General features: G+C 40.7%; 1 protein-coding gene across 1 annotated transcript in view; it reads left to right on the top strand.

Moving 5' to 3' along the window:
• The first annotated feature begins 14,967 nt into the window (after positions 1–14,967).
• The window catches only part of RAD21L1 (RAD21 cohesin complex component like 1), a 28,759-nt gene continuing 19,052 nt past the window's right edge, over positions 14,968–24,674 (top strand). The window contains exons 1-4 of the mRNA XM_067705169.1: positions 14,968–15,078; positions 18,437–18,566; positions 20,131–20,224; positions 21,899–22,005. Of these exons, the coding sequence (XP_067561270.1) occupies positions 18,545–18,566; positions 20,131–20,224; positions 21,899–22,005 (223 nt within the window). The 5' untranslated portion in view covers positions 14,968–15,078; positions 18,437–18,544. The remainder of the gene's footprint in view (positions 15,079–18,436; positions 18,567–20,130; positions 20,225–21,898; positions 22,006–24,674) is intronic.

Raw genomic sequence — 24,674 nt, 5'->3', positions numbered from 1 at the left:
CATCCCCTCCCCTGAAGTCTCAGTTCCTGTCCTCCCTGGCTCCTCTCTGCTCTCTGAGACTTGAGCCCAGCTGAGCAGAGCTCCCTTCTCAGATGCCTGAAGTGGAGCTCTGCAAGGCTGAAAGCTTTAATAATTTCAGTCTCCTCTCTTTGCTCCCTCAGCCCTGGGAGTGGTAGATGCTTCCTGCAAGTGCTACCTTCATTCTAAGAGTTCTTTTTATAACCTTTCGGTCATCCAGTTAACAACTTTATACCTAGTTAGCAATTCTTTATATTAAATTCTCTCCGTTAAAATAATCAGTTTTTGGCTATAATTACCAATGCTGCTGTGATCACTTTTGTTCATGTGCCCCGGTGCACAAGCCCAATGCCCCTAAGATATACAGGTTTTCTCCCACTAATTGAAAGTAAAGCATTCCTATGGAACCTTTCACAAGCCAAAATTGGGTATAGTGAAGAAGCAATTACCTTAGGACACATCTTGCTAAAAGAGGCCCAAAATAAATTGAGATAAAGCACAGATGCTCATAGACACAGGTCAAAGCCAGGTCAAAGCTATGGTGGCTTCGTGCAGAAATGCTGAGTGCCGTTCCTGGGGAAGTAGCTTGGCGGTGCCACTCCCCCCCAGGGTGTTTGCTGCCTCTGTAACGGCTCACCCCAGATCAAACGCTGAACACCATTTTCACTTTTCACCTGTTTTTGTAAAAGTGAAAATCATCTTTGGCTTTCTTTCAGTTCATGAAAACAGGTACTAATGTAGCTCTTTCATGAAAGCAAAGTGGCATAAAGTGAGCTTTCGAAAAACAACGGATACCTGTAGAGCAAAGAGTTGAGCTGGAAGTATGTGTGTGAATACTCAAGTTTACAAGAAGCTTGTTTTCCAAAGTGGGGTATTCACTTAAACTCCCACAAGCCGTGTCCAAGAGTTCCTGTTGCTCAACATTCTCGCCAACACTTGGTATTATCAGTCTTCTTAATTTTTGCCAATATAATGAGTGCAAAATGGTATTACACTGTGATCTTAACTTGCATATTCCTACAAATGTGGTGGTTAACCTGAGTTTTAATTCCACCTCCACCATTTACTTACTTTTTGATCTTAGATGAATTACTCAACCTCTCTGAGCCTCATCTGTAAAAGAAGGGATAATAATATCTACCTCATAGGATTATTATTTATATTGTATAGGAGAATGCATATAACTCACTTTACACAGCACTGAGCATTGTAAAGGCTAATAAATGACAGCTTGTTATTATTGCTGTGTAATCACAAATATAATGATTTCTGAAACTATGACTATTACAAGTAGACAAGCTTGCTAGCAACCATCATTAGGAGAGATATCTGCCTGGCCATGCAAAGTAACAATGACATTGGTTTTCCATGCCCAATGCCAACAACCTGCACCCTCTGCCTCTCCCAGCTTCCCACAGCTGGGCCCCCAGACCAAAAACATCTGCCAGTCCCCCCTCTACCAATCTGCAAAGATAAACCTGACCCTCTGCTTGGGTATGTGTTGTTCTCCAGACCCCACCTCTGGAACCAATGTTCAGTTCCTGATCCCAGGTCAGAACAAGCTCAGTCTGAGCCCAGATGCTGGGGGACAAGGGGGTTGGAGTGGCAATGACATCCTCAGTGTCGGTTCCTCGAGGGCTGGGTTATAGATCATGTTCATCCACGAGAGCAAGTGAGCACTAGAGGGAGCCTGTGGATCATGGTCACAAAGGAAAATCTGGGGTTTTCTCTGCTGAGGCAGGAAAAACAGGACTGTACACCCAAGCCTCCCATCCAAGGGTGAGGGGAGAAGGGGACACAGGTGGGGAAAGGACGGATGGGGGTCAGAAGCTAAAAAATTAGGAGCAGAAGAAGAACAGTTCAAGATGTGATACCTATTGTCAGGGCCGGCAGTTCAGGACTCACCCTGTGACTAACCAGAAAGGATCAGAGGCTCACTTTTACCTGGGGCCAGCGTCCAGCCCTGGGCCAGGCTTGATGCCTTACAGTGCCCAAGTGTTCTGGCAGGTGTGTAACAAAATGCTCCCAAACTTAAAACAAAAACAGTCACTTCATTATTGCAACAACCATTCATCATTGCAGTAAAATCACACTTCCCACGGTTCTGGGGATTGACTGGGTTCAGCTGGGTGGCTCTTGCTTTTGGTCTCTCAAGTGGCTGCAGTCAGATGGTGTCCAGCTTGATTCATCTCAAAGGCTTATTCACATGTCTGGCAGTGGACGCTGGCTGTTACCTGGGACCTTAGCTGATGCTGTCACCTGAAACACCTACCCATGACTCCTCCCTGTGACCTAGGCTACCTCATAGCATAGTGGCTGGTGCCAAGAACAAGCATCTGAAGAGAGCCAAGAGGAAGCTGTATAGCCTTTATGACTCAGTCTTGGAGGTCACACAGTGTCACATCCATTGCATCTTATGCAGCAGAAGCCAGGCACCAAGGCCAGCTCACATTCAAGGGGAAGAGAATTAGACCACCTCTTGATGGGAGGAGCATCAAAGAACTTGTAGACATGTTTTAAAGCCACCACACCATGTAAGGCTGGATGGGTTTCCAGTGTGGCACATCAGCTGCAAGGAATAGGCATCGACACTTTTTAACCTCAGGCAGAGTGATAAGACAGAATATCATCAAAATCCACGGGCAGGAACTCCAGGAGGTGAAGCGTAGGTCTGGATCTACAAGAGTTCACTCCATCACTCCAGCATCACTGTGTTTCAGTGTGCTACTGAGAGGTGGGCTCAGCTCTGCTGCTGTGACAAACGAACTCAAGGCCTCAACACGACCAAGGTCCATTCCTGGCTCACACTACATGTCCTATGGCTCTATTATGGGGGGGGGGGGGCTCCTGCTCAGGGACCCAGCCACCATCTGTGCTGTCACCAGATGCTACAGCAGGGAAGATACATAAGGAGAGTCACACACTGTCTCTTCCACACTTTAGCCAGGCAGTGAAATGTGTCCCTTCTGCCCACAGCCCATTGGCTAGAGTTAGTCACGTGGTCTGTCCCAGCGTGGGGGCTGGGAAATGTGAGGAGTGGATGGAGAGTCTGGTGAACACCCCCATGTCAGACACATCCTCCATTCTCTCTCAACAGACTGGCTTCCTCAGCGTGTCAGAGTGGGTCCTCATCAGTCTCCACCACTGTGCACACTAAGAGTGCGGACCCCCAGGCCCACCCATGCCTGCTGAACCAGAGCCTCTGAATTGGGGTCGGGGGATTGAGTTTCCACAGCCCCCACTCCCCCAAGGGAAGTCTGAGAACCGGGGCTGGGGGCTGTTCTGCCATCTGTCCTAGCTCCTAGCTTCAGTTTCCTTTAACTATGTCTGGGCTTTACTTTGTCTTCTTTCTGCATATTTTCATTGTCCACTCCCACTGCTAAAGATAGCACTCTCCTGTTATTTCTCTCTGTCAAAGTCTAGAGAGAGGTCTAAAAACAACAAATGCTGGAGAGGGTGTGGAGGAAAGGGAACCCTCTTGCACTGTTGGTGGGAATGTAAATTGATACAGCCACTATGGAGAACAGTATGGAGGTTCCTTACAAAACTAAAAATAGAATTACCATATGATCCAGCAATCCCACTACTGGGCATATACCCAGAGAAAACCATAATTCAAAAAGACACATGAACCCCAAATTTCACTGCAGCACTATTTACAATAGCCAGGTTATGGAAGCAACCTAAATGCCCATTGACAGATGAATGGATAAGGAAGATGTGGTACGTAAATACAAAGGAATATTACTCAGCCATAAAAAGGAATGAAAATGGGTCATTTGTAGAGATGTGGATGAATCTATAGACTCATACAGAGTGAAGTAAGTTAGAAAGAGAAAAACAAATATCATATATATGTGGAACCTAGATATATGTTCCATATATATATATATATATATATATATATATATATATATATATATATATATGGAACACATATATGTGGAACCTAGAAAAATGGTACAGATGAACTGGTTTGCAGGGCAGAAATAGAGACACAGATGTAGAGAACAAATGTATGGACACCAAGAGGGGTAAGCAGCGGGGTGGTGGTTGTGGTGGTGTGATGAATTGGGCAATTGGGATTGACATGTAAACACTGATGTGTATAAAATTGACGACTAATAAGAACCTGCTGTATAAAAAATAAATAAAATAAAATTCAAAAAAAAAGTTTAGAGAGAGGGAATCTGATGGATCAGCTCAGCCTTTGACATCTGAACACATCATAGGTGGTTGGTATAAGGTAGGTTTGTTTTCTCCTCCCCCTCCTCTTCTTCTACCTCTTCTCCTTCATCATCATCGTCAATACACAGGTAATACAATGCAATGATTAAGAGTGAGGGCCTTGACACCAGGCTGTCTGGGTTTGAATCCCAGTTCTGCTACTTATTAGCTCTGTGACGTTAAGCAAATAACATAAATTTTCTTGCCTCTCTTTGCTCCTCCATAAAGCAGGGATACAACAGAAATTACCTCATACAGCTATTGAGCAAATGCAGTGAGTCAACATGGTCCTGGCACATCAATCTTAGCTATTATAATTAATAATAACAGCTACCATTTTAAAGCTCAGGATAGTGTAGTGGCTGTAAGTACAGCCTGTAGCCTCACTGCCAGTCTTTGAATCCTAGCTCTACCATTTACTCATTGTGTGGGCTTGGGCAAGTCATTAAACTCTCTGTGCCTCAGTTTCACCATCTATAGAATGGGAATAATAATGTACCTACCTCCTGAGGATGATGTGAAGAACAATGAGTTAATACATGCAAAACGTGATTGGAACCAAGATGGTGGAGTAGAAGGATGTGTTCTCGCTCCCTCTTGCAAGAGCACCAGGATCACAACTAGATGCTGGACAATCATCAACAGGAAGACACTGGAACTCACCAAAAACGATACCCCACGTCCAAGGACAAAGGAGAAACCACAGTGAGACAGTAGGAGGGGCACAACCACAGTAAAATCAAGTCCCATAACTTCTGGGTTGGTGACTCACAGACTGGAGAACACTTATACCACAGAAGTTCACCCACTGGAGTGAAGGTTCTGAGCCCCACGTCAGGCTTCCCAACCTGGGGGTCCAGCAACAGGAGGATGAATTCCTAGAGAATCAGACTTTGAAGGCTAGTGGGAATTGATTGCAGGACTTCAACAGGACTGGGGGAAACAGAGACTCCACACTTAGAGGGCACACACAAAGTGGTGTGCACATTGGGACCCAGGGGAGAATGAACCACACCTACCTGCTAGTGTTGGAGGGTCTCCTGCAGAGGAGGGGGCTGGCTGTGGCCCACCGTGGGGACAAGGACACTGGCAGCAGAACTTCTGGGAAGTACTCCTTGGCGTGAGCCCTCCAGGAGTCGCCATTAGCTCCACCAAAGAGTCCAGGTAGGCTCCAGTGTCGGGTTGCCTCAGGCCAAACAACCAAACAAACAACCTGGGTGGGGAACCCAGCCCCACCCATCAGCAGTCAAGCGGATTAAAGTTTTACTGAGCTCCGCCCACCAGAGCAACAGTCAGCTCTACCCACCACCAGTCCCTCCCATCAGGAAACTTGCATAAGCCTCTTAGATAGCCTCATCCACCAGAGGGCAGACAGCAGAAGCAAGAAGAACTACAACCCTGCAGCCTGTGGAAAAAAACCCACATTCACAGAAAGATAGACAAGATGAAAAGGCAGAGGGAGGGACAGATGAAGGAACAAGATACCAGATGAAGGACCAAGATAAACCCCCAGAAAAACAACTAAATGAAGTGGAGATAGGCAACCTTCCAGAAAAAGAATTCAGAATAATGATAGTGAAGATGATCCAGGACCTCGGAAAAAGAATGGAGGCAAAGATCGGGAAGATGCAAGAAATGTTTAACAAAGACCTAGAAGAATTAAAGAACAAACAAACAGAGATGAACAATACAATAACTAAATGAAAACTACACTGGAAGGAATCAATAGCAGAATAACAGAGGCAGAAGAACGGATAAGTGACCTGGAAGACAGAATGGTGGAATTCACTGCTGCAGGACAAAATAAAGAAAAAGGAATGTAAAGAAATGAAGACAGCCTAAGAGACCTCTGGGACAACATTAAATGCAACAACATTCGCATTATAGGGGTCCCAGAAGGAGAAGAGAGAGAGAAAGGACCAGAGAAAATGTTTGAAGAGATTATAGTCGAAAACTTCCCTAACATGGGAAAGGAAATAGCCACCCAAGTCTAGGAAGTGCAGAGAGTCCCATACAGGATAAACCCAAGGAGAAACACATTGAGACACATAGTAATCAAACTAGCAAAATTGAAGACAAAGAAAAATTATTAAAAGCAGCAAGGGAAAAATGACAAATAACATACAAGGGAACTCCCATAAGGTTAACAGCTGATTTCTCAGCAGAAACTGTACAAGCCAGAAGGGAGTGGCATGATATACTTAAAGTGATGAAAGGGAAGAACCTACAACCAAAATTACTCTACCTGGCAAGGATCTCATTCAGATTTGATGGAGAAATCAAAAGCTTTACAGACAAGCAAAAGCTAAGAGAATTCAGCACCACCAAACCAGCTCTACAACAAATACTAAAGGAACTTCTCTAAGTGGGAAACACAAGAGAAGAAAGGACCTACAAAAACAAACCCAAAACAATTAAGAAAATGGTCATAGGAACACACATATCAATAATTACCCTAAAAGCGAATGGATTAAATGCTCCAAACAAAAGACACAGGCTTGCTGAATGGATACAAAAGCAAGACCCATATATATGCTGTCTACAAGAGACCCACTTCAGATCTAGGGACACATTCACACTGAAAGTGAGGGGATGGAAAAAGATATTCCATGCAAATGGAAATCAAAAGAAAGCTGGAGTAGCAATACTCATATCAGATAAAATAGACTTTAAAATACAGAATGTTACAAGAGACAAGGAAGGACACTACATAATGAACAGGGGATCAATCCAAGAAGAAGATATAACAATTATAAATATATATGCACCCAACATAAGAGCACCTCAAAACATAAGGCAACTGCTAACAACTATAAAAGAGGAAATTGACAGTAATGCAATAATAGTGCGGGACTTTAACACCTCACTTACACCAATGGACAGATCATCCAAAATGAAAATAAATAAGGAAACAAAAGCTTTAAATGACACAATAGACCAGATAGATTTAATTGATATTTATAGGACATTCCATCCAAAAGCAGCAGATTACACTTCTCAAGTGCGCCCGGAACATTCTTCAGGGTAGATTACATCTTGTGTCACAAATCAAGCTTCAGTAAATTTAAAGAATTGAAATCATATCAAGCATCTTTTCTGACCACAACACTGTGAGATTAGAAATGAATTACGGGGGAAAAAATGTAAAAAACACAAACACATGGAGGCTAAACACTACATTACTAAATAACCAAGAGATCACTGAAGAAATCAAAGAGGAAATCAAAAAAATCTAGAGACAAATGACAATGAAAATACGACAATCCAAAACCTATGGGATGCAGCAAAAGCAGTTCTAAGAGGGAAGTTTATAGCTATACAAGCCTACCTCAAGAAACAAGAAAAATCTCAAATAAACAATCTAACCTTACACCTAAAGGAACTAGAGAAAGAAGAATAAACAAAACCCAAAGTTAGCAGAAGGAAAGAAATCATAAAGATCAGAGCAGAAATAAATGAAAGAGAAAATAAGGAAACAATAGCAAAGATCAATAAAACTAAAAGCTGGTTCTTTGAGAAGATAAACAATATTGATAAACCATTAGCCAGACTCATCAAGAAAAAGAGGGAGAGTACTTAAATCAATAAAATTAGAAATGAAAAAGGAGAAGGTACAACAGACACTGCAGAAATACAAAGCATCCTAAGAGATTACTACAAGCAACTGTATGCCAATAAAATGGACAACCTGGAAGAAATGGACAAATTCTTAGAAAGGTATAACCTCCCAAGACTGAGCCAGGAAGAAATAGATAATATGAACAGACGAATCACAAGTAATGAAATTGAAACTGTGATTAAAAATCTTCCAACAAACAGAAGTCCGGGACCAGATGGCTTCACAGGTGAATTCTATCAAACATTTAGAGAAGAGCTAACAGCCATCCTTCTGAAACTCTTCCAAAAAACTGTGGAGGAGGGAACACTCCCAAACTCATTCTATGAGGCCACCATCACCCTGATACCAAAACCAGACTAAGATACTACAAAAAAAGAAAATTACAGACCAATATCACTGATGAATATAGATGCAAAAATCCTCAACAAAATACTAGCACACAGAATCCAACAACACATGAAAAGGATCATACACCATGATCAAGTGGGATTTATCCCAGGGATGCAAGGATTCTTCAGTACATGCAAATCAATCAATGTGATACACCATATTAACAAATTGAAGGAGAAAAACCATATGATCATCTCAATAGATGCAGAAAAATCTTTTGACAAAATTCAACACCCATTTATGATAAAACCTCTCCAGAAAGTGGGCATAGAGGGAACCTACCTCAACATAATGAAGGTCATATACAACAAACCCACAGCAAACATCATCCTCAATGGTGAAAAACTGAAAGCATTTCCTCTAAAATCAGGAACAAGACAAGTATGTCCACTCTCGCCACTATTATTCAATATAGTTTTGGAAGTCCTAGCCACAGCAATCATAGAAGAAAAAGAAATAAAAAGAATACAAATTGGAAAAGAAGAACTAAAACAGTCACTATTTGCAGATACCATGATACTATACGTAGAGAATCCTAAAGATACCACCAGAAAACTACTAGAGCTAATCAATGAATTTGGTAAAGTTGCAGTATACAAAATTAATGCACAGAAATCTCTTGCATTCCTATACACTAATGATGAAAAATCTGAAAGATAAATTAGGGAAACACTCCCATTTACCATTGCAACAAAAAAAATAAAATTCCTAGGAATAAACCTACCTAGGGAGACAAAAGACCTGTATGCAGAAAACTATAAGACACTGATGAAAGGAATTAAAGATGATACCAACAGATGGAGAGATATACCATGTTGTTGGATTGGAAGAATCAGTACTGTGAAAATGACCATACTACCCAAAGCAATCTACAGATTCAATGCAATCCCTACCAAATTACCAATGGCATTTTTTACAGAACTAGAACAAAAAATCTTAAAATTTGTATGGAAACACAAAAGACCCCGAGTAGCCAAAGCAGTCTTGAGGGAAAAAAATGGAGCGGGAGGAATCAGACTCCCTGACTTCAGACTATACTAAAAAGCTACAGTAATCGAGACAATATGGTACTGGCACCAAAACTGAAACATAGATCAATGGAACAAGATAGCAAGCCCAGAGATAAACCCATGCATCTATGGTCAACTAATCTATGACAAAGGAGGCAAGGATATACAATGGAGAAAAGACAGTCTCTTCAATAAGTGGTGCTGGGAAAACTGGACAGCTACATGTAAAAGAATGAAATTAGAACACTCCCTAACACCATACACAAGAATATACTCCAAATGGATTAAAGACCTAAATGTAAGACTGGACGCTATAAAACTCTTAGAGGAAAACATAGGAAGAACACTCTTTGACATAAATCACAGCAAGATCTTTTTTGATCCACCTCCTAGAGTAATGGAAATAAAAACAAAAATAAACAAATGGGACCTAATGAAACTTCAAAGCTTTTACACAGCAAAGGAAACCATAAACAACATGAAAAGCCAACCCTCAGAATGGGAGAAAATATTTGCAAACGAATCAATGGACAAAGGATTAATTTCCAAAATATATAAACAGCTCATGCATCTCAATATTAAAAAAACAAACAACCCAATCCAAAAACGGGCAGAAGACCTAAATAGACATTTCTCCAAAGAAATCATATAGATGGCCAAGAAGCACATGAAAAGCTGCTCAACATCACTAATTATTAGAGAAATGCAAATCAAAACTACAATGAGGTATCAGCTCACACCAGTTAAAATGGGCATCATCAGAAAATCTACAAACAATAAATGCTGGAGAGGGTGTGGAGGAAAGGAAACCCTCTTGCACTGTTGGTGGGAATGTAAATTGATACAGCCCCTATGGAGAACAGTATGGAAGTTCCTTAAAAAGCTAAAAAATGAACTACCATATGACCCAGCAATGCCCTCTGGGCATATATCCAGAGAAAACCATAATTCAAAAAGGCACATGCACTCCAATGTTCATTGCAGCACTGTTTACAATAGCCAGGTCATGGAAGCAACCTAAATGCCCATTGACAGACCAATGGATAAAGAAGATGTGGTACATATATACAATGGAATATTATTCAGCCATAAAAAGGAACGAAATTGGGTCATTTGTTGAGACGTGGATGGATCTAGAGACTGTCATACAGAGTGAAGTGAGAAAGAGAAAAACAAATATCGTATATTAACACATATATGTGGAACCTAGAAAAATGGTACAGATGAACTGGTTTGTGGAGCAGAAATTGAGACACAGATGTAGAGAACAAACATGGACACCAAGGGGGGAAAGCCGTGGGGGGTTGTTGGTGGTGGTGTGATGAATTGGGAGATTGGGATTGACATGTATATACTGATGTGTATAAAATTGATAACTAATAAGAACCTGCTGTATAAAAAATATATATATGTATATATATTATTCAAGTCATCCAATGATGGAATGACCCAGTTGATTGTATGACTGATTTGACCAATAACAGAGTGATGTGAGTAAAAAAATATATATATATTTTTTTAATATATATATGCTTACACCAAAAAAAAAAGCATACACTGTACATCTGCTCTAACCATTAAAGAAAAGTGTGCATTGTCCAGAAGTAAACAACGTCTGTTTTGAAGAGAGAGATAAATACCTCCCTTCCTGGAACATCAATGCTAATACTCCTTTGATGATAAGACTCTCTTCACAGGTGCCAAGGCCAGGCTGATTTGCTGTGTACGTGCTCATCTGTCTTCTTTGAAATTTTGAAGGAATGTATCCTGTAATGTTTGATGTTGTTTGCTCTGACAAGATACAAAACTGTGCTAAAAACCATGCTTCTTTGGAACAATGCCTCAGAGCTATCTGAGAGACTGTCTCCTTGGCTATAGTCCTCAGTTTGGCTCAAATAAAACTCTTTTCTGGTCCCATTTAAAAAAATACATGCAAAATGTTTTCAGCAGAGCCTGCCATCTAATAAGGGCTGTGTGTGTGCCATGTAAACTATTCATTTTTATTATCAATTATCTACCCTAACTACCAGCACCATAAGAAACATTGTAAAGATACTGTTGCTGTGAACCCACTCAACAGCTCTGCAAGGGTGATATTACAGATATCGGATGAAGAAATTGAGCTTTAGTGGAGCTAAGTGGCCCAAAATAACACACTGAGTAAATCTCAGATCTATCTTCTGCCTAAGCAGACCTCTGACCCACAGCATGATGGTGCTCTTCCAATCAGCAGCAGTGGAGGGAGGGGGGCCGTGGGAAAGAGGATGCAGAGATGCTGGGTTCACATGCCCCCCTACCAACCCCTCCACTCTTTCTGGCAGAGTCTGAGGCAAGACAGTCTCTGTATGTGTGAAAGGAACTCAAAGACATCTCTAGACAACACCACCTGGAATCACCATGGTTGGTGAGTAGGCCTAGAGTCTGGGTGTCTCCAGTAGTGTGCCCCCTTCCCTGCCTCCAGCATATCTTGAACCCAGTTCATAGGTGGGATTTCTGCCCTGCCTCTGCCCCATGGTCGCAGTTCCGCTCCTGTTTCACTGGACCAAAATCGAGGTGTGGGCCAGGCTGCACTCCCTTTGGAAGCTCTAGGGGATAATCTGTTCTTGACCTTGTCTAGCTTCTGGTGGCTGCTGGTACTCTGATTTGAAGCCACACCCATGCCTTCTGCTCTGTCTGTGTAAAATTTCCCTGTCTTCCTCTTACTGAGGATACATGCGATTGTATTTAGGGTGCACCTGATAATCCAGGATAATCTCCCCATCTCAAGATCCTTAATTTAATCACATCTGCAAAGGAGGACCCCCCCCCCTTTGCCACATAAAGTAACATTCACAAGCTCCAGGGATTAGGATGTAGGGGTCATTTTTCCACCTACCACAGTAGGTGATCAACAAAAAGGAATTTCCTTCTCATTCCTGCTGGAAATCATTCTCTTATGATTTATGTATTTATATAATTTATATAATTTATAAAATCATGTACTTATAATACCTAATACAGTGTAAATGCTATGTAAATAGTTGCCACTGTGTGGCAAATTTAAGTTTCGCTTTTTGGAAATTTCTGGAATTTTTTTTCAAATATTTTTGCTGAGGTTGATTGAAACCACGGATGCAGAGCCTGTGGATACGGAGGGCCTACTATACTACTTTTATTACCATCTACAGGCCATTTCTTCTGTAAGACATTGCTAGGGCAGAAATGCTAAGTAAGGCATGACCCAACACAATGAGATCATACAACACTCAAATTCCCTCATGGACATACTCGCTGTTTACAGTTCGCCATATCCCTACAAACATAGGACTTTGATATCTTCTAGTTTGTGCAATTCCTATTAGAAAGGAAGAAAAAACGTGCAGTGCATTTATAATTGTATAGGCTGCACTGCCAAATATACTTCTGCTTTTAACCAGCCTTTGTGGGGAGCCAAATCCTCTGCATATAGTTTAATACATCTGATGATCAGAAGAATTTTCTGTAGATTAGCTCTAGCACTGTATGTTCCAAATCTTGTTCCACCCATTTTGCACTGATGCTGGGCAATGATACAACATGTGGCCCTGCACCTTCCTGTCACAGTGCAGGGTGAGTCAGCACAGTGGACAATAGGGATATTCCTGGAAGCCATTCCTACACTGAGACGGACAGCAATGACACAACTAAAGATGAAAGGGGCTGTGAACTGTATAAATTGATCCTTCTTGTCCTAATCTGTTCAGGCTGCTATAACAAACTACCATAGACTGGGTGGCTAAACAACAAACATTTGTTTCTCACAGTTCTGGAGGCTGGGAAGTCCAAGATCAAGTTGCCAGCAGATTTGGTGTCCGGTGAGAACCTGCTTTCTAGTTCACAGACAGCTGTCTTCTCGCTGTGTCTTCACAAGGCAGAAAGGTTGAAAGGTCTCCTTTATAAGGGCACTAATCCCATATTATTAACCCATCAGGGTGGAGCCTTCATGACCTAATTACCTCCCAAAGGCCCCATCTCCCAATACCATCACATTGGGGATTAGGATTTCAACATATGAATTTGGAGGGACACAAACATTCAATCCATAACACCTCTGAACCTAAATTAATGTACACCTAACTCAACTCTGCCTTAGCTGCATCCTTCAGGTACTCCATTGCCACAATACAGTATGATAAAGGGAGAGTTGAAAGACATCGATCTTAAAGGATTACCATTAAATATCTTACTTCTGCAATGTTTACAAAAACACACACCCAGGTGAACACACTGCTATGTTTCTCCCAGGGCCTTGGAGGGGCCCATGCAAGCAAGGGCCCTGAAACTGAAGATTCATTGTGGTCAGGATAAATCCACCCATAGGACATGAAGCTAGAATAATAAATAAGGGGGAGACTATACAGGACCCTGTAGTTGTTAGGAGGGAGTTTGTTTTTATTCTAAGAGCAACAGGAGGACTTAGAGGGCTTTAAAGGGGGGAGACCCTTCTGGCTTCAGTGTGGACAATGGGCTCAAGGAAGGCAAGTGACATGAGGGAGATTGCTGAGAAAGCTGTTGGAGCTTTTCCAGGAGGGAAGTAGCTTAGACCAGGGTAGAGAGGGTAGAGGCAGTGAGAAGTGGATAAAGTCCTATTTGAAGGTGGAGTGATGGGCTTGCTTATGGAGTGATATTAAGGTAGAGGTGAGGTTGGCATCAAGGGCATCTCCCAGATGTCTGCCTGAGTGGTCATTGTGATACCATTCCCTGAGGTGGGAAAAGGGGAGCTAAACCCGAGCTGAATTCTGTCTCTAACATCCCCAACTATGTGACCCTGGACAGGTGGCTTCTCCCTCCAGGCCATTTCCTCATCTCAAAAGGAGGGAAATTACTAACTACCTTGTGAGGTTGTTTGAAGAGTAAATAAGACAACCCATCAGCAAGGAGCCTGGGACCTTATCAATAACCTATATATTGGATGCCATTGTTATTCCAAGATTTATCAGTATTTACTATGAAGTTCAAGGGAGGAAAACAGCCTTTGATCCATATGCTTTTGTATGATTTTTCTTATGTTGTAGCAGTTGGCTTTAGCTATTGAAAGCTGTGATATTCCAGGCAGGAAAATGTTTGCTGTCCCTAAAGTGCTGGTCAACGTGAATGATCTTTTTAACAACAACAATAATGATAGCTAATATTTATTGAGCAGTTATTATTGCTAGGCTCTTTACATGCTTCATCTCACTCATCTCTTACAATACCCTATGGCACAGGTACTTTTATTATCATCATTTCCATTTTACAGATGAGAAAAACTAAGGTTAAAGAGATTTAATAACTCTCCAGGGACCTCCTCGCTCTAAGTGCAAAAGATGAGACATCGTCCTGGTGATGTTCAGAGGCCAAGCAGAGGGGTCAGACATTACCACCCCTCACAATTGTTTTGCAGTGACTAGTGACCGGGTCGCTGAACAGATAAGCTCCAAGAGCAAGCACCACGCGGGAAACTGCTCTCAGTGTCCCCCATCCCCGCCCCGGTCCGGGTCCCTGTCCCCTGCCCCGCCCTTTGCCCCACCCACTCATGCCGCTGTCCCTTAGCCCCGCCCACCCTGCCGCCCCGCCCTAGGCCTGCCCTGTTCCCCGCCCACTGCCCCGCCTATAGCCCCGTGCCGTCCCCATATGCCCCTCCCCTCGCCCCGCCCCGGTCCACTGCCCCGCCCCTCCCCGCCCTGTAGCCCGGCCGCGCACTCCCAGACGCACAGCAGCTCAGGGCGTGGAGCGCCAGAGATCTAACGCGAGGATCTAGCGACTCCTCCTCCAGCCCCTGTTCGGGCACGCCTCGCTTCAGACCCAGCGCTGGAAGTAGGGCGATGGGCGGGACCCGGGGGCTGGAGGCGGGCTGGATCACGGCGGCCGCGGCCACCCTCATCCCCACGCGTGTGCCGCCGGGCTCTTCACCGGCACGAGCCCTGAGGGACCCCGCCTGAGGGGAGGCAATGGGCGCTTGCGGTCACTCCTCAGCCTCGGTGTCCCTCTCTGAGTACCCGGCCTTCAACTCTGAGGAGTCGTGTGTGGAGGGAGCCCTAGGCGTCCGAGCCCTTGGCTCTCGCCGTCTTCTCCTCACACCCCTGCCCCGCTCCCCGACCCCAGCACCTTCCATTCCTCGCCCCTCCCCCCTTCTCTCTTCCTGGAAGGAGCGCCCTCTGTGGCTCTCTCCACCCCCGACGCCACTCGCCCCCAGGGTCCGCTTTCTAACCCTTCCTCCCGCCCTCACTCTCCTCGCTGGGACCCTTTTCCACGAATTAAGCCTCCTGCCTGTCTCCTAGTTCCATGTACTATCCTTAGCTTTACTTTGCATGAAGTCAATTCAACCTAGAAATAACTCACAGGACAATGGGGCTTCTGTGGGGGATTTTTTGTGGGGTGAGGTAGGAAAATCAACGTCTCAGGAAAATCAACGTCTCAGGAATAGTAAATCACAGGGTTGTTTTTTTCTTAAAGTTTACTAGTAATCATACACCTGGGAGCAATTGAAAAAGACAAATTGGAATTTATTCTAAAATACCAGACACAGGAGAAAGGAAGAAAGTGGAGCCAAGGCAGGCAGAGGCCACACACATTCAAATCTCTAGCTGTGGGCTTCTCTGGTGGCGCAGTGGTTGGGAGTCCGTCTGCCGATGCAGGGGACACGGGTTCGTGCCCCGGTCCGGGAAGATCCCACATGCCACGAGGCGGCTGGGCCCGTGAGCCATGGCCACTGAACCTGCGTGTACGGAGCCTGTGCTCCGCAACGGGAGAGGCCACAACAGTGAGAGGCCCGCATACCGCAAAAAAAAAAAAAAAAAAAAAAAAATCTCTAGCTGTCCCATTGAGGAATGTGGTTCGGTAGATTGCATAACCTTTATTTTGGGCCCAATGATTTGATTCTTGGGGTGGAAATGGGCATTGATCAAAGGTCATCTAAGTTTTTAATTCCGTGGCTGATTTTGTTTTTGTATTCGCTTTGGTTCAGTTTTCTCTTTTATCAGAACTTTAAGTAGGAAAGAAGTTAAAAAATGGTTCTCTAGTGGCAGTTTAAGATTACCTATATGTAAACAATGACTTGATTCTTCTCTAGAAGTCAGCCAAAGCGTTATGACATTCCTTTGCCTAGTACTGGAGCCTTATGATGTTATTGAGAATAGTACAATTTGTGGAAATGTGCATAATTATTTTGTATTTAAGTGAAGGTTTTCTTTTACTATTCTTATTTCAAAACATTAAATTGGATTCTTTTTTTTCTTTCCTTCCTCTGATTCTTTTCCTATAGTTTCTTTTCTTTTTTTAAAAAAAAATTATTTATTTTTTGGCTGTGTTGGGTCTTCATTGCTGCGCGCGGGCTTTCTCTAGTTGCGGCGAGCGGAGGATACTCTTCGTTTCATTGCAGTGCGTGGGCTTCTCATTGCGGTGGCTTCTCGTGTTGCAGAGCACGGGCTCTAAGCTCATGGACTTCAGTAGTTCTGGCACACGGGCTCAGCAGTTGTGGCTCACAGGCTCTAGAGCTCAGCCTCAGTAGTTGTGGCGCACGGACTTAGTTGCTCCACGGCACGTGGGATCTTCCCGGACCAGGGCTTGAACCCGTGTCCCCTGCATTGGCAGGCGGATTCTTAACCACTGCGCCACCAGGGAAGCCCAATATAGTTTTGTATTTTAAATAAAAGTTTCTTTTTATAAGAAAATAATTTGAATTGAATAATGCATTGAATTAGAAGATAATCTATTTTATATAATTAATGAAAAATGGTTTTGCTTGCTGTAAAATAGCACTGAAAGATTTTTGTATTAAAATTTAAATGTCTTTTAATGTTCTCTGTAGTTCATTAAATACTACTAAGGAATACAGGCACCATGTTCTACACACATGTGCTTATGAGTAAGCGAGGGCCATTGGCCAAAATCTGGCTTGCAGCTCACTGGGAGAAGAAACTCACAAAGGCCCATGTATTTGAATGTAATCTAGAAATAACCATTGAAAAAATTCTTTCACCTAAGGTATGTTATTCATTAAAATTATAGTATGTATTTACTATGACTTATGGAGAGGAAAGGAATTAAAATACATTATATCATGAAATATATTTCCAAGGAAGCTTTACTTCTTAAATGGTCTTCTCTTTTTTATTTCCTATAGCATTTATTTTCTGGACATAAACATATATTGATTTCTGTTGGTAATTAACTCTTATATGTTTATCATAAATTGATTGGATCCTGAAGGATAGAGGCCATGTTTTATACATATTTTGTGATTGTTTCTTATTCCCTAACAAAATATTGTATACACAGTAGGTACCAAATGAGTATTTCATAGAAAAATAATGGGTGAATGAATAGGGAGAGTAGAAAGAAAGGAGGATTGAGCATAAATCAAAATATATATGAAGTCACTTCATAAGCAAGGTACTATGTTCATTATAAAATACTATAACAAGCTATTAGAATTTGCATTAAAATATCATTTTAATATTTTTATAGGTTAAGTAGTTTTCTTCTTGAGAGAAGGATGAATTATAATTGAAAATTTACCATGTGTCAGGCATTGGGCTAGACTTTATGTATGTTCATTAGTTTACTTAATCTTCACAATAACCCTATGAGATAGGCTTCTTTTAGCCTCAGTGAAGTGTGGTAATTAAGAGCATGAACTTCTGAGTTGGTCAAATTTAAATTTAATTCCTCCTCTATCACTTAATAGTTTTGTTACTTTGGGCATGCTGCTTATCATGTCCGAGTCTCAGTTTTTGCTTCTGTAAATAGAGGTTGTTGTCCAAATTAAATAAATTAGTGTATGAAAAGCTCTTAGGACAATGCCTGGCACAAAATAAGTATATAATAAATTGTAGCCATTATTAATAAATTGAAGTTCAGGAAGGTTAAATGACTCATCCTCAGCAACTGAGCCAAGGCTTGACCCCAAGTCTGCCCGACTGCAAAGGTTATATACTTCCCATAAAACCAATAATAGCATACTTCACTTACATGCCACATTAGATTATCTTCACTGAATAAAAAAGTTAATCATTTTACAAGGTGAGGTAAAAGTTAAGTGATTCACCTTAAATAAGAATACAAAATGTCTGCTTTTTAAAGAGAAGACATTCTTATTATTTTATAATTTTCAAAGAACAGAGTTTATGAATCTAATTTTTAATATTCTAATACTTTAAAAATTTTTTGAAAGGTGAAAATTGCACTTCGAACTTCAGGACACCTTCTTTTGGGAGTTGTTCGAATCTATAATAGGAAGGCAAAGTATCTTTTGGCAGATTGCAGTGAAGCATTGCTTAAAATGAAGATGACATTTCGCCCAGGTATACATGCAATATTGATTTGTCTCACTCATCTTTGTTCCCTTTTGCATTTTTATTTTGGGTGGGCTCTTTTAATTGGCAGCACTCTGTAGTTCCAGTGTGAATATGGTGAATGTAAACTTCCTTCTGACTGAATCTAAGTTTCCATGGTTAAGAAAAAATTATATTATTTTCCTTGCTCTTTTCCTGTGTTTGCAGGAAGAGGTTATGCTTTCAAAAACTTGGAATGTTCCTGCATATTTACACAAGAAATATACTTAATGCTACCACACTTGTGTAAGAAACTCTGATATTCAGTTTTAATGGGTCACTTGGTTTGCCATATCTGTTTTTGCCTTTATGAGATAAATTAGAAATAGTGTGATTGACAAAACCTAGATATCAGTAATTGTCATTGTTTTCACAATTCTCAAGACTCTAAGTACAATAGCATGCTATTTATGAAATATTATAGAAAATTTTTAGGCATTCCAAAGTGCTAGAGATTTACGTATGTCATAAATAGAACGCTTTCAAATTTTTATTTTAGTTTTAAGACTTTAGTCATTTTCCACCTTGTATTATGTTTATCTAGGTACAGACCTTGCCTCTCACACTAGACTGCAAACTCCTTGAAGGCAACATCTTTGTCATACTTATTTTCTGAATCTCTTATAGTGCTTGTCTCAGTGCCTTGCACATACTGTTCCCTCAGTTAATATGGGTGAATCAGGATTGACAAGTTTTTTTTTCTTTATTTAAAATATCTGTAGAATCTCTTTGTAGATTTATAATTATATCAAATATGGTTCAGTGAAATAAATTTGTTCATTATTTCACTTATATATTCCATAAATATTTATTGATCTCATACTTTGTGTGAAACACTATGTTAGGCTCTGGGATACAAGGACAAACAAGACAAATAAGGTCCCTTTGAGCCTGGTGAGAAAATCAGATAATGAAAAAGATTTTCTAAAAAAATTATTATAATAATTATTGATTGTGCTATGAAGGAATGTAAAAAGAGTACTACTACAGAAAATAAGAGAGAAGTGTATTTTAGTTAGGCTAATTGGGAAAAGCCTTTCTGAGAGGAAAGAATTTAAGCTCAGACTTGAAGAATGAGAAGTATCCAGCCATGTAAGAAGTCCATGAGGGAATAGCATTCCGGAGAGAGGGAACTGCAAGAGCAAAGGTCTTGAGGTGGTAAAGTGCTTGACTCATTCAGAGAGCAAAAAGACCAGTACGGTTGGAGTAGAGTGAGTACGGGAAGGTGTTGTTAGATGATGCCTATAGGTTTTGTAGGGATACAGGGCCCTGATTAGAAATTTGGATTTTATTTAAGTACACTAGGGAAGTCCCTGAGTCATTTTACATATGGGGGTGATCTGATAAAATTGCATATTTAAAATATCACTCTGGCTGTTTTGTAGAGAATAGACTGAAGAGGAGCAGGAGTGGATACAGGGAAACCAGTTAGGAGACTAAAAAGTTAGTCCAGTGAGAGAAAGTAGAGATTTAGTTGGAAGTTGATTTTATATAGCATCATGGCTTATTGAATGTGGTATTTTATCCTTTTCAGGACTGGTTGACCTTCCAAAAGAGGATCTCGAAGCAGCTTACAATGCGATCACATTGCCAGAAGAATTTCATGATTTTGATCCCCAAAATATGAAGTAAATTATTTTATTTTCCTTCAATTTGATTTTCCTGATATTTTGTTGTTTTACATTTTCAGATTTCATGAATGCAGATGGAACATAGTTAACAACTGAAATACACATGCAGTTGACAAAGACTTAAATTTAGTGTGAAAGTTCGAAGTAGAAAACCAAAAATGTATCATTATATTCGCTGAATGTAGTTTGCAATATTGACAGTATATTCATTTATTCAATATTTGTTGGGTGCCTGCCATATGCCAAGCACTGTTCTAGGCACTGAGGAGATAGCTCCTGGCCGCATGAATCTTATATTTTAGTTGGGGGAGACAGGTAATAAACAAACAAGTAAATATATAGTATGCTAGGAGATGATCAGCATTATGAAGAGAAATAGAAAATAAAATAACAGAGAGATTAGAAAAGGCTTTTCTAATAAGGTCCAAACAGAAATCTAAAGGAAATGAAGGAACAAATCATTCAGTAATGTGGGGAAGAATGTTCCATGTAAAGCAAATGGAAAGGCTCTAAGGCAGAGCATGTTGGACCTATTCAAAGAACAGCAAGGAGGCAAGTGAGACTGGAGTAGAGTAAATGAAGGGCCCAGTGGTAGGAGATGAGGTCAGAGAAGTAGCTGGGGTGCAGATGATGGAGGGTGTCATAGGCTGTAATGAGGACTTTTCTTTTAGTCAGATAGGAAGCACAGGAGGGTTTTGAATAGGAAAGTGACTGGATCTGACTTGGCTTCAACATGCTTCCTCTGGCTACATACTATAAGGGCGAAAGGAAGGAAGCAGAGAGCCTGTGAGAAGATTATTGCAGTAAGAAGTCCAGACAAGAGATGATAGTCTCTGTGATCAGTTCTCAGTCTTCATTTTATCAAGGTGGTAGCAGTCAAGTTATGGACATATTTTGGAGGCAGAGCTGACAGAGAAAGAGAGAAGTGAAGGTTGACTATATGATTTTTTGGCATGAGAATGGAGTTACCAGTTTAATGAGATTAGGATAACTAGAGCATGGCAAGTTTAAAGAGGGCAAGGTAAAGGAAGTAAATTAGGTTTTGGATATAGGTTTTGAGATGACTGTTACACATCCAAGGGGAGTAGGTAGGTAGTTGAATATCTGGGTCTGAAATTCAGGAAAGATGTTTGATGGGATATATAAATTTGAGAGTTGTGAGTATGTAGATGGAACTTCAACCATGAGTCATAAGAAATCCCTGAGGGAATGAGTGTAGATTTGAGAGAGAGAGAGGTCTGAGGACTGAATGTTGGGTCATTCCTAATAGTTAATAATCTGGGAGATGAGGAAGAACTAATAAAGGAGATGGAAAAGGAACAGCCAGTGAGGTAGGAAGAAAATCAAGAGACAGTAGTATTGCAGAGGCCAAGAAGAGAATGTGTTCCATGAGGAAGGGAGTGAACATCAATTTCAAATGCTGTTGGGTATGGTAAGTAAGATAAGGACTGAGAATTGCCCATTGGATTTGACAACCTGGAGATCATAGTTCATTATATCATATGTATAATGAACTAGTGTTTGTAAGGAATACTATTGAGAAAATAAAATTCTCCTTTGTTTTTATAATAAAACATGTTTTTGTTTAAGGGTGTTTGTTTGTTTTTCAGTATACTGCAAAATCATTGTGTTCTGTTCACATGCTTTCCTCAATCTTATGTTTCTCCATAGTGCTATTGATGTTTCAGAATACTTTACTCAGAACCAAAGCAAACCAGAAGAAATCACACTTAGAGAAGATTATGGCAATGATCTACTATTCCACACTGGGAGCTTTGGTGAGAATATTTGAGAAATTCAAATTACAAGTCATAATCAATTATATTTGCATTTTTGTATTAAAACAATGCCAAAGCTATTTCTATGCCAGTAGAAATATCTTTAGAATGAACGAGTTTTTTGATGTATAAATGTAACCCCCCAATAAGCTTATTCTTGCCTTTTTCTACTGTAGGTGTCAATGCCAAGACTCAGGCTTAGCCTATGCTTCCCTTCTCAGTGTACAACCGTTTATTAAATATCTACTATATGTCAGGTGCTATCACAGGCATGGGCAATACAAAGTTTAAAGAAGCATTTCCTGCTCTCAAGGAGCTTCAGGCTGGGAGAGAGACATATAAGTAAACAGTTGCTGTAGTTAACATATACACAAGGTTTTACACATGTGCTGCATACAGAGCCTTCAAAATATATTTCCTCTAAATATATATCAATAACAGATTTTAAAATAGCTTGGGAGTGAGGAGGAAATACACACTAAGTACACATTGATTGGGAAACAGAAACTGTTGAATGTATTTTAGAATTAAAGCTATATGGTGTAATTTAACTATATAGTATTTGTTCTTTTTTTATGGCGTTTACCACTCTCTGATTTGTATCACGATATTTATTGTATTGGTCTGTTTTGTTCTGAAAACTCCATGAGGGTAAGATCTGTGTCACATTCATCTTTGACTTTCTTATAGTGCCCAAAGCAGTGAGCATAGGAGAAGGCTGGCCTAAATTTGTCTTAGGTGGAGGAGGGTGATCAAGCATCAGTAATGCTCGAGCTACCTCGTAACCTCCACTTCTCATCCTGACTCTCCTTCCATAACTCTTATGATCTATAGCTGTGTTTCTCAAATGATTTGTGGTGAAGGACCAGTTTTATAATTTTTGTCAATTTCCTGTCTGTCATGGAATGACACTTTTGTAAAATATAATAAAAATTAATTACTAGAAAAATTTAAAAACTTACTTAAAAATCAACATGTAGCCTCAAGTTTTTGTTATTAGATCCAACATGTATAAAATTACTCTGCGACGTTATATTAAAACTTTGTGAACATTTACCTCTAATTTGTGTATTTACTCTGTTGTGGACCAACACTGTCCACAGACCCTACTTTGAGTAGCACGCATCTCTTACTGGCTGTTACCCCAAACCTTGAAATATAACACATTGGTAAAAAGTTAATCATATTTCCTACTGCCCAAGATATTCTTTACACATTCCCCTGTAAATGCTACTGCTCTTCTTCAGCCCTGCAACTTTAGTATCACTTTTAACTATGCTTTCTATAAGCTTCATACCAGTGCTAATTAAAAAAAAAATGGAAATGTCTCAGGTATTCTTTCTGTTTCCCTAGCCACCAGTACTAAATATATATATATATTTAGTTCACCAGTACTAAAGTGCTGAAGTGCTGTATACCCTCCTACACAGTTTCTTCCAGGCCCCACATTTTATACAGCTCTGCAAGAGGAATTGTCCTTAAATTCCATTTTTTTTCCACATCACATTTCTCTTCTTAAGTGTCTTGGGTCCCTATAACTTACTGATAGATACTCCTGCCTCTCCTCAAGGCCCTCTACCAATTTATCACCATCTTTATTAACTTTGTTTTACCTTAATATAGACTTTTGGCTCTAGTCAAGCAAATGTCTTACCAGTCAACCAATACAATTTAGTTGTTCTCAGTTCTGTCTACTACAATTCAAGAAGGTGGGGAGAACATGTCCTGAGTAGACTGACAGTCCTGGGTTTGAATCTGGGCTTCCTCTGTTGATTTGCTGTGTGATATTGGGCAGATCACCTAGCTTCTCTGAGCCTTACTGCCCTATATGTTAAATCGGGATATTACTAGCAACATCACAGTTATTTCCCTTATTCTCTCCTTTAGTACTCTCTACCAATAAGGGATTTTCTCTCCTTCAAAAACTATTTCAAACCTAATGTCCTCTAAGAAATATTTAATGTTAATCCATCCTATTCTGGATTATAGTATAAGAGTGAAAGCAAAGATTATTTCTTTAATTTTTTGGTGTACTCTCAGGTTCTCATGATGTTCAGTGCTCAGAATATACTGTCTGTTCATAAATGTTATTATCTTATTGACCAAGAATGATTTTTCTTTTGGGAGCTATCAAGGTGCCTCTGGAAGATGTGAACAATATCTTTAGTTCTTTTGAAAAAGTTAATCTTTTCTATTGAGGAAATCTTTAGTCCAATACAATGAAGGTTGCCTTTTTTAGCTCTTTCTTTCTAGAAGATGTAGGCCTGTAGAAAAATTTCCAGTGAGTGATACTTCATGAGTTTCTTTACTGACTAGCAGTGACGTGGGTTGCTAGAGGAAGGAAAGAGAGGACCAACCTCTGACCTCTGGGATTTCAGACTTCTAGACTCTGACCCCTGGGGTTTCAGACTTCTGGACCCAAAGATTCAAACCCAAGGAAGGGAAAGAATATGCATGTACTGACAGCCAATCTGGAAGCAGGCAGTTTGAAGCAGGGAGTTCATTTTATCTGCTGCTGTCAGTGTCTTAGGAGTTTTCTCTCATTAGTCTCCATTTTGCTAGAATTCTAACACCGTTACTAAGACGATCTTTGCTGCCTTCAGATCCTGGCTCTATCATTTATTAGGGTGTGACTGTGTGCAAGTTATGAAACCTTTCTGTGGATGTTT

The sequence above is a fragment of the Pseudorca crassidens genome, chromosome 15, assembly GCF_039906515.1.
Source record: "Pseudorca crassidens isolate mPseCra1 chromosome 15, mPseCra1.hap1, whole genome shotgun sequence".
Taxonomy (NCBI): domain Eukaryota; kingdom Metazoa; phylum Chordata; class Mammalia; order Artiodactyla; family Delphinidae; genus Pseudorca; species Pseudorca crassidens.
The sequence above is the reverse complement of the archived record's forward strand: the minus strand, read 5'-3'. Positions and strand labels throughout refer to the sequence as shown.